We start from the raw sequence: 10,433 nt of genomic DNA, 5'->3' as shown, positions 1-10,433 counted from the left end.
CAAAGAGCTTGTCACCCAGCTTCTCCAACCTCATCCAACACATCCAATCAGAGTCCTGCAGTTTGCATCTTGAGGTTAACCCGACTTTTTGTGGACATTAGCTGGGATAAAACTGCCACAACTTGTTAAAATGTGGAAAACAGAGCAGAAAATATATACATGTTGGCCATAACTTTACAATTATATAATTAGAAAAAAATAAATATTATTCATTTTAAAGTAAATTAGGCATATACAATCTCACTACATGTAACAGTCATTTACTCCAACATAAAAATCTATGCACACAAACTACCGTCTCAAAAGGAAGCCCAGGTTAGGAAAAGGATGAGAGAAAAAGGGCCCTCCACTCAATCAAATTCTGTATTTATGTACTTTCTCCTCTTCTTATTGCTAGTCCTCCTCCAGCCCTGCTCTTCCCAACAATGGTTATCAAGGACCATATTTACATTTACATTTATCACTCTAACACAACCAGTGGGGCTTTACATTAAATCAATATACTATTGAAACCAAAGTAAGTGAAAGAACTATATAAATATAAAAATAAATGATTAAACAATGGAATACAAGCTGTTTTTCATTCACCTTTGTACATACACAGATAAACCACAATATCAGCATTAACACTCTGAGAAGCTACCAAGCCCCAGGAAAGAAGCTCTACACAGGACAATTGGATACACTGTGTGCAGAGGTGGTAGAAATACACAAGCTGTGTTACAAATTCACAGTGAGATCATCCATAAATTCTTTTTAGACAAATGCAATTACAATTACTGCCACTACTGCAACTAATATTAATAATAATATTGGTAAGAATGTTCAATTATCAAAATATTTTTCAGTAGATCTATTAGACTTGGGTTGATAAATTTCCAATATAATTTTGGTTTGATCTACAACAAACAAAAAACACTTTAGGAAATGAATATTTATAAAATTAAAATTGAAAAGATTATTAGATGTTTATTATTTAGTTTGTGGTTTGTTTGAGTCCCTCAGTGATGTGAGGACAGTTTACATTTCTGACATTTTTTTTGCCTTGAAGTGCTTCTGAGCAAACGTCATCTGTGAAATCAAATGCTGAAAAACTGTGAGGATAAGTGGTTCGGTTCTGCTGAGACAAACCTCTGCTGACCTTTGCCATCATCTTTGTGCTAAATGAGAACTATGGTAAAACGCGTTTGAAATCACAATCAACATATTTGTAAAAGTACACGGAGTACACAAAATGTTAGTAATTTTGTGTAATTTTGTTTGTCATATTTTTAAAAAATATTTCTTACAACCATCTTATAACCACAAGGTGCTGGCAATTTTGTGGATGATTGGTGTATATATTCTATTGGTCATTGATTATTTGACCTACTTAATTACCATTTACAATCAAATCCCAGTCTGGTTCCAGTGCACTTTGTCAAATTGTTTTCATATCTATAAAACAAACATTTTTGTGTTATCTTAATTCAAATTCTTTTTTTCAGGTCTTGTTATGTACAAAATAAAAATGCTCATTAGAAAAAGGTGTTAGAGTTTTGTCTGAGACACATCTATTATTTAAGGCTTTTGTTTAAAGGGGGAGAGACCATCCTTATGGGCGACAATGCCTGACATTTGACCAAATTGCAGTATTATTGGACGGAAATTGTCAATGTGGAAAATATGGCCATAAAGTAGAAAAGTGTCAAATGGACCTGTCAAATGCTGTAACCATGGCAGAACCCATCCATCCATCACCTATCCAAACTATCTTTACCCACTTATCCTGTTCAGGGTGACAGGGGACTGGAGCCTTTCCCAGTTGTGATTGAATGAGAGGCTTGGTACACACTGGTTCATCTCAGGGCCCAGGGCAGAATTTGTATGGCTACATGTGAATGATGCCCTGTGCTAAAGCTAAAGCCCTAAAGCGGAAGGTCAAAGGGGTCTGGAAGGCAGTGATCTGTGCGGTGACTAAGTTCTGATCAGAATAAAGGCGTTTCTGGCATTTTGGAAAATCAAACAAGGTGCTATATGAGAGGTAATTGCAAAATGAAGTAGGAAAACAATAAAACACCATATATGGAGCGATATCGAATAGAGGTAACTACATCATGTCATATAAGCTAAATTGGCCTTTTCTTTTCAAACATCATATTTCTAGCTGATTCAAGAGACCAATGACTTGTGGTACCTTTGCAAAACAAGCTTAGAATCTGGTCACTGTAAAAAGAGTGTCAACATAATAGTAACATCTAAAATTTCTGCTGTACATTAAAAATGAATTTAAACTCAACATGCATAAAGAAACACAGTTAGGGGCGTAATTGATTGTAATAGAATGTAAAATTTAAAATGTATGTTAAACAAAAATCATGTTCAGGAAATGTTCAGCAACATGTGTGTGTCCCTGTCTACTGTATCCATCTATCCATTATCTGTAACTGCTTATCCTGTTCAGGGTCGCAGTGGGCTGAAGCCGATTCTGGCTGTCATTGGGCAACAGGCTTCTAGTCTATCTCAGGGTCAGTACACAGACACATGCAAAGACAGACAACCATTCACACTTCCAGGCAGTTTGGAGTCCTCAGTTAACCTAACATTTATGTCTTTGGACTGTGGGAGGAAATTGGACTACCCAGAGGAAATCCAGAAAGCATTAGGAGTACATAACGTTTTCTCTTAAGTCAGTCGATAAATTCATAAATGTTCATGTAGTTGCTATGGCTAAGCATGCAAGTAGCACTATTAGATCATGAGTTGATTTCTGGCATTTCCGTGCAAATTGGTGTAATTATGATTGTGTCTCTTTGTTTGTTGCTGTGCTTGTTTACACACAAATCAGATTAAATCAAAATCTGTTGTGGGGTAATAAACTCTTAAGCTATTATCGCTCTTATATTATGCTCCAAAGATGCCCAACTCTTTCCCCGTAATATCTAGCTGCATTGGTGTTTTACTATTGTTACAACTTACAAATCCTTAAATGCAATAAAAAAGTGAGATGACTTCACCTCAATGTGTTGTGCAGAACTGAGAGATGGCTGAGGCATATATCCAACCCAAAACACAAACTTTGACTTATTGACTTATTAATAACTGTAGGAGCCAAAATCAACATGCGGACAATGATCCGCTGTGGCGACCCTGAACTCACGGGATAAGCCGAAAGGACAAAAAAAAAAAAAAAAATATATATATATATATATAAAATATATATATATATATATATATATATATATATATATATATATATATATATATATATATATATATATATATATATATATATCCCTTATAAATAAAGGAATAAAAGAAGTTGGAAGCCCCAAATCAATATGAAGTAACTGTCTTGATAATGGTTCACGGTTCTAGAGGATTTGACACCATGGATGCATTTTACTGTCAGGATCAGGATTAACATTATGACCATCAGTGCAACAGATACAATCCAATACAATTATACTTTTACAGCGTTATAATTTCTCCGTTTTTTGGTCAAAACTGTCAGAAAGGTTATAATTCTACTCTCTTGTTTATTATTGAGTTCAAAGAGGGTAGTGAAGACAATTGCACAGGTGGTCATAATGTTATGGCTGATCGGCGTAGGAACTTTAAGAAAACATCAATTTGGACCAATGTCATGTCAAACATCAATGTTTCACACGCTTAAAAATGGCGACCTCTGCTGGCTGAATGTTTTCAATTACGGTTAATTAAATCATCAAGCTGTCGTTTTTATGCTGCCACTATTGTCATTTCGTTGACTAAAGTCACTTCAAAACCTGCGCAACACGACCATGTGACGTCATTAAGCTTTATAAGCAGCGTACACGTCATTTATAGCGTGGTAAAGCGAGACTTCGAAACACCTTACCGCGATACTTGTGCGGAGGGTCGATGGTAGCCAGTTTGAAGCGTAACCGCTAGTTGTCAGTAGAAATAATGGCCGAAGCGATGCAGAGCGAGGATTTTCCTTATTTACCTTCGGGCCTGGCGGAGGGTATGGCCTGTTTTTCTACCAGTGTAACTTCCGTTTTATTTGTTGGCGGACCCGGTCACAGTCCAGACGATTGTGTTGCACAACGCCGGTTTTGCCTTTACCTTTCTATCTGATTTAGCCAGGAGCGTAGAATGAGGGAGCGCGTTTGCTAAACCATGCTAGCGTTACGCTAAGCTAGCTTCAACAGTTCGACCTCCAAGGTCGATATGAGCGTGTCTGCGTCTGATGTCGCTTCATAATGATTATGATTCATTCGTCTGCTTGTGGACATGCGGGGACTGAGGGAGGTATCTTTGAATTAGGTTCAGCAGACGTTCAGGCTTTAGGTTATAAGCAGGTTGCACTTAACACTGTTCTTTGCGTCACTTAATGTTACCCAAGCAAGACACGTTTGGACTTTTGAATGGGAACCATGCGAGCTAACGTTAAGCTTTGCTTGAATTAAGTGTGTTTTTAAGAATAAACAGTACGTGTGATGTGTGTTGTATCTCACGGATAGACTGCCAGCTGCCATCGTCGCATCGTATTTTATGTCATTTATGTAACTTCATACCCGCCCACTGGTGTAATGCCAAAATAAATTGCATAGGATCTGCAGTCTGTTACAACGTTCCAACCAGTGTGTTTGCACATTGTAGGAAGTCTGTGTCGATGCAGAGTTTTAATGTTCGTACCTAATTTGGGGATCTTGCAGCAAAGTCTCAACCAAGTGCGTCCAGTAACATGGAAACAAATTGTGACATTTGAATGAAAAGCAATATTTACCCAATTCATTTCAGATCTAGTTAATGAGCTCATATATAAACAACAGATGTTGACAAAAGTGCTAGAAATCCAAAATATAATAATAATCTATGATGAGAACTAAATTGTGCACCACTGATGCAGTTTGTGTGTGAAAATCCTGATTGAATGAATGCATCCTTATGTCTGAATGAAAGGAAGCAATAAGGCTCTGTTAAAAACACACAGATGAAAACAGCAACAATGCATATTCCATGACTGTGAGACCTAAATTAGGCTAAATTGTGATAAATACAGTAAAATACATCACACTCCACTTGTATCATATCTCACCAGATTGAATCACCTGTCTCAGTAGATGCGACAATAACATAATATATCCCCAGTTATGTTTGTCCCAGATTGTATGTACAGTGGCTCAGTCTCACAGTTGGGCCTGACCTGCTTCTATGTCTTGAGCTGGTGCAATGGTTAGTTGTTTTACCTGGTGTTTTCCCACATGATGTGACCTGATTTGAAATCTCCCGTTTTCCTCTCTGCAGTAAATAAGATGATAAAGGAGCACGGTGACCTGTTTTCTGACTCCCAGTGTAAAGTCTGCAGTGCTGTCCTAATTTCTGAGTCTCAGAAGTTGACTCATTATCAGGTCAGTGAACCCAAGTTCTGCTTCTGTTTTTGCATCAAAGGACCTTCCTTTTTTTTTCTAAACAGTGCTACTCTGATCAATGATATGTGGGAAAGCTGCATACTTATTTGTAAATGTATGGTTATTGAGTACACTTTACATCACATTCAAGGTTTTATTATAACTGTAAAAGTGCATCCACTTTATTTTAGCTGTAATGTAGTATTTGTTGATCTTGATCAAAGTTTGGAATTTCAGTAGTTTTATCCATGAAACATTTATAGTAGATATAGTAGTTCATTAGTCGCATTACTGTCCGCTTGCCAAAGTGATTTAGAAGCTATGCACAAACAGTGACATGCACTAGCTGCTTACTGAGAATGTTTGTGATGCAGTGGTTTGGGCTCAGTCGTTTGTTGTTCACTTAGTGATGAACATTTGTGACTGTGCACCCCAGAGCAAGAAACATTCGAGCAGAGTGCGGCGTTATCTTTCCACCCAGAACGAGAAGGAGCCAGCGTTCAAAAAGCTTAAGCCATCATCATCTGATACTGTGAGTAAAGCAAAAGCAAGTTACAGTTATTTAGTGGGTGTATTACATTTGGTAGCTTTTGAAGTGAAAAGCCAATATTTTTAAATCATTATTGCAATTTATAGAAATTCAATTTTCAATTCACAAAGCTGAATTTCCAAACAATCTGAACAGTCAGAGTGAAATATACCTGCCCCCTCTAACTGACTGCATGACATGTTCTGAAATGTAGTACAGCCTTAATGGTTATGCCATGTTCTGAGTCACCACATGCACCACATTTGTCTACACCTACTCTTGCCATATTGCCTTCTCTGGTGTTTCATTTACACTAAGCCCACTCGGCAGCCTGTTACTTAAAGTTTTTTTTATCACATTTAAACAAAGTAAACTAAACTTCTCCTAAAAGGCCTAAAAATCTGATTTTGATACCCATTAATTTATATGAGGAACAGGCTGAGATGTGTCACGCAAACATCTAGCAAACTTTAATGCAGTCTAACAGAAATGTCCTGCAATAAATCCTCCGTTTATGATAATTTTGGAGACTGAGTTTGTGCTAGTCTATTTGGTATGAATGGGGTGTGGAAAATTATTAACTAATGAACTATCGACTGAGTGTATTCACTGCTTTAATTGCTTCACATGCAAGCAGTAGAGAATGAGGGTGCGAATTGGAAGTTGACTCACGACACAAAATATTTTGCCATTGATAACTTTACATCACAGTACAACTGATTCTGCAACACAGAGTATTTTGCAAGAAAATAATTGCACTTTATAAGTGATCCGATAATGTACATGTATATAATGTACATATTTATTTACAGTACAACAGTTTTATAAAATTAAATATTTGCATTTTAAGCACAAACAGCCTTAAACTTGAAAAAAAGCTTATTTAACAGAAAGAACAACAGTTTGACCAAAATGTCCCATATTTAGTTAAGATGAAAAAATTAGGGCATCTTTACTACTACATTTATGTAGATCTGAAAACTTTCTCAGCTTAAACTCGAATGTTTTTATACGACTATAGAGAGCTGTGTGAGATTTACAGCCTTTTTAAAACATATTGCCCAACCTGCAAGATTTTCTGTGATGACTGACATGCACTTCTGCCATAGAAGCTGTCATGCATTGTTCTAGTTGGGAGAACATAAACTTGCATTTTTGCTCTCATCAGCAAATCATGAACTGTCATTATCACCAGTCACAGGTGTGGGCAGCTGTCCTAACAGATCCAAGTGCATTTAGTGTTATTAGTTGTAGGAATTTACAAACAGAACAGACACTAATGCAGTAACACACAGGTATACTTTTAGAATAGGACAAGTGAGGCGTCTTGTGTGTGTCTTTGTCAGCAGGACTGTAACAATGGAGATACAGACCGGTTGAAGGTGTGTCACATATGTAACATGACCTTTACATCTCCTGTCATGGCCGAGTCTCACTACCAAGGCAAAGTTCATGCCAAAAAACTGAGGCTGAAAACCATTGGTCCCCAAATCCCAGGTGGGTATAAGTCTAATCAGAACTTCCAGATGTTTGCCTTCTTTTATCTTTATCTAAATTTGTGCACTTTGTTAAACTTTCCTTCCTAAAGCTTTCATTGAAAGTCTCTAATAGTTGTAATTGTACTTGTCATTCCACAGTAGCCTCCCAAACACCACTAACAGCTCAGCTGAAAAAGAAGCTCGCAGATGAATCGAGCAGTGTCCCGGTGACAAGCAACAACAATGGCGATGACCCCCACAGTTTCTGCTCCATCTGCCAAGCCTCCTTTAACAACCCAGTCATGGCCCAGCAGCACTACGTAGGCAAAAAGCATAGAAAACAGGTGACCAAGCTCAAACTGATGGAGACATACGGCCCCTCCACAGCACCAGGTCAGACTGCAGAATCAAGAACTCATGTAATTCTTTTGCAGAACTGCCATGTTAATAACACTAATCAAAGATGTTATCATTGATTCTTTTGTTTACTGTGTGGTCAGATTCACCTGCTGCTCTCATTACCAGAGCCACTCCGCTGCCTCTATATCTGCCAAGTGTGTTCACTGGGTCACATCTCTAAAGCATGCAGACAAGTTTTTTTTTATGCTCCATTTAATCTCTTACTGAATTGTCCTTAATACATATACTAACTCGTACAGCTGAAGTCGTTTTTGTTTTGTGCATTTTTTTCTGTCGGTGTTGTAAGATGTTGGAAGTAGTTACAAATGTGTCAGCAGCTTTTTCTTTTATGATAAACTTGAACCAACAATGATCTTTTCGTTGACTTGAAACACTGAAATAATAATGAAACTGTTGCATATTTTTGAGATGTGTCCTCAAGATGGTATTGGTGGAACAGTGGATGACTGTAGCTTACACAGATTGTTTAAAACTTTTTTCTTGAAGTTCTACAATTTTTCTGTCTAGTCAGCAAAATCCATTTCCAAATGGGGCTTTTCTCTCCACGGCCAAGTTTGGTTGTGATGTCTCTGTCATCCATAGCACTCAGTAGTTATTGAAATATCAGCTTGATACACCTTTTCATTTTTCATTAAATGATTGTGCCCATTATACAGTGCATTCAGTCCAGCAGGGTTTTTTCACTATTCAAATATATTAAATTTTAAATAAACGTTGAGGCCTAACAGTGAAGAAAATCAGAGGCAGCAAAGGGTTATCGTACTCCCTTACAGCTCCAAATCCACTAAAGCTCAAAATGTGTATCTAGTCTGCTGCAAAACAACTAAGTCATATATATAAATGTGGCTACAGAAGAGCTTATCTCCTTTTTCGTGTCTACAGCTTCCACACTAAAGGGCTACCCCTGCACTGTCTGCAACATTGAACTAAACTCTGTTGATCAGTACCAGTCTCATATCAGTGGAGCCAAGCATAAGAACCAGTAAGTACACACTTTACACAGTGAAGTGTATTTGCTAGCCCAGCACTCACATTGGTCATTTTGTTTCATTATCCAGCCTGGCATTGTGATCTTTTTAGCCAATTTCTCTAATAGTGCAATATTTTGTTTAGTTTTCACCAAATTAATCGGCAGTGTGATAACACAACAAGTTCCAACAAATGCTTCGTACGAATGTGCCACATCTGTTTCCAGTATCACCTTCTGTAAATCTGAGTGCTTTCATCATTCCCCAAAACACTGAAATGTAATCGAATATTCCTAATTATTTTTAGAATGAAGAAGTCAGGCCTGAAGCCTGCAGGGAACCAACAAGCTGCAGAACAGTCCCACGTGGGCGACGACCAGTATGCTGGCAGAGACAAGCAGTACAATGCCACCGATGACCAATATGCCGCTGGGGACGACCAGCACGGCACCAGAAATGACCAGTATGCACCTGGAGATAACCAGTACACTCCTGAGGACACGGAGTACTCAGAGGAGTACCAGTATACTTGAGGCTGGACTAGGAGGGACTGCAGAGGCTTCAGTCAGGACTTGGAGTGACACACAACAACCAGCCCCTTTAACACATTAACAACCCATCAACCTCCACAGACCTTCAGCTCAGTTTTCCATCAGTTTTCCCCTAAAGCAACATCACCTAAACCACAGTTTTGGACCCTGGATTACCACAACATTTTACTATTTCGAGCTTTCAGCTGATACGGTTAAGTGTTGTTGGGTTTTTGTTTTTTTCCCTCTATTAACAGCATGTTACACTCCTCAATATGTGATTATGGGTTGAGAAGTGATGGTCAACACAGAATGTCTAAATATACTGTGCTGACAGAAAACTGCTCTTCATACTGATGAACATTAGGGCTGAGTGTTATGGGACATTAGTTAGAAATGGTCTTGGTTTATTTTTTTCACAACCTTCAATTATTACAAATAAAATAGCTATCTTGTTCTCAAATGCTACATGCCTTGTACAACTCTTTGGCACCCAAATGGACAGTATTATGACTTGGATGTCTGTCTTGAATATTACCGTCCCATCTTCCAGAGTATCATGATACAATATCATGGACTTTCATATGACAGTTTTAGTCTCGTTTTCATTATCGTCACCCCCACAGTGTACATATACAAGAGTAATGGCAGGAGAAATCCAGCTACCACAGAAACATTTAAAATGTACTTAATTGGAATTGATTATTCAGATGGAATAAGTTAATATAATTATTTGGTTCCTACTATTAAACATCTAGTACTGTAGCCTGAAACTAAGCAGTTTCTGTCTGTAGTTGGATAACAGAGTTGGATACATCTCTAGTGAATGTATTTATTGAAACTTGTCCTTGCCTCTCTTCTCCACTCGTTTCAAGATTCATCACGACTACATGATTATAAATCTCCTGTTTAAATATTTGCACACGCAAATCAGTCACTTTAGCCACTTTAAACAATGTTACTGCAGTCTAAATAGATTCAAGAAATATGTAAGACTTTTCATTTAATGGCAACTAGCTTGACAACTTGCTACTTTCCTGAAATATTTGCATATTCAGAATTGATACTTGTGTTCCGGTGGCCCAATCTTTAGTATTTAAGGATTTAAATTTTAATACAGTTTTTTGCTCTGA

The 10,433-nt window shown here is 37.7% G+C and overlaps 1 protein-coding gene across 2 annotated transcripts; it reads left to right on the top strand.

Annotated features, from left to right (window-relative positions):
- The first annotated feature begins 3,836 nt into the window (after positions 1-3,836).
- On the top strand, positions 3,837-9,764 carry znf346 (zinc finger protein 346). Of its 2 annotated transcripts, none has more exons than XM_067494518.1 (7): positions 3,837-3,985; positions 5,272-5,375; positions 5,812-5,907; positions 7,254-7,401; positions 7,542-7,775; positions 8,685-8,784; positions 9,078-9,764. In XM_067494518.1, the coding sequence occupies exons 1-7, from the start codon at positions 3,928-3,930 to the stop codon at positions 9,301-9,303; spliced, it is 966 nt and encodes a 321-aa protein (XP_067350619.1). In that variant the 5' UTR covers positions 3,837-3,927; the 3' UTR covers positions 9,304-9,764. The 2 variants fall into 2 exon arrangements, with proteins under 2 accessions (XP_067350619.1, XP_067350618.1); XM_067494517.1 differs by having other exon boundaries at positions 7,251-7,401.
- The last annotated feature ends 669 nt before the right edge of the window (positions 9,765-10,433 follow it).

Source organism: Channa argus, chromosome 24, assembly GCF_033026475.1.
Source record: "Channa argus isolate prfri chromosome 24, Channa argus male v1.0, whole genome shotgun sequence".
In the NCBI taxonomy this organism is placed as follows: Eukaryota; Metazoa; Chordata; class Actinopteri; order Anabantiformes; family Channidae; genus Channa; species Channa argus.
The sequence above is the reverse complement of the archived record's forward strand: the minus strand, read 5'-3'. Positions and strand labels throughout refer to the sequence as shown.

What these genes read in the sequence shown, in the direction of transcription:
- znf346 (XM_067494517.1), top strand. Translation starts at nt 3,928, where the DNA reads ATGGCCGAAGCGATGCAGAGCGAGGATTTTCCTTATTTACCTTCGGGC. An exon ending in CATTGGTCCCCAAATCCCAG is followed by an intron (nt 7,402 to 7,541) that starts GTGGGTATAAGT and finishes GTCATTCCACAG; the next exon opens with TAGCCTCCCAAACACCACTA. An exon ending in CGGCCCCTCCACAGCACCAG is followed by an intron (nt 7,776 to 8,684) that starts GTCAGACTGCAG and finishes TCGTGTCTACAG; the next exon opens with CTTCCACACTAAAGGGCTAC.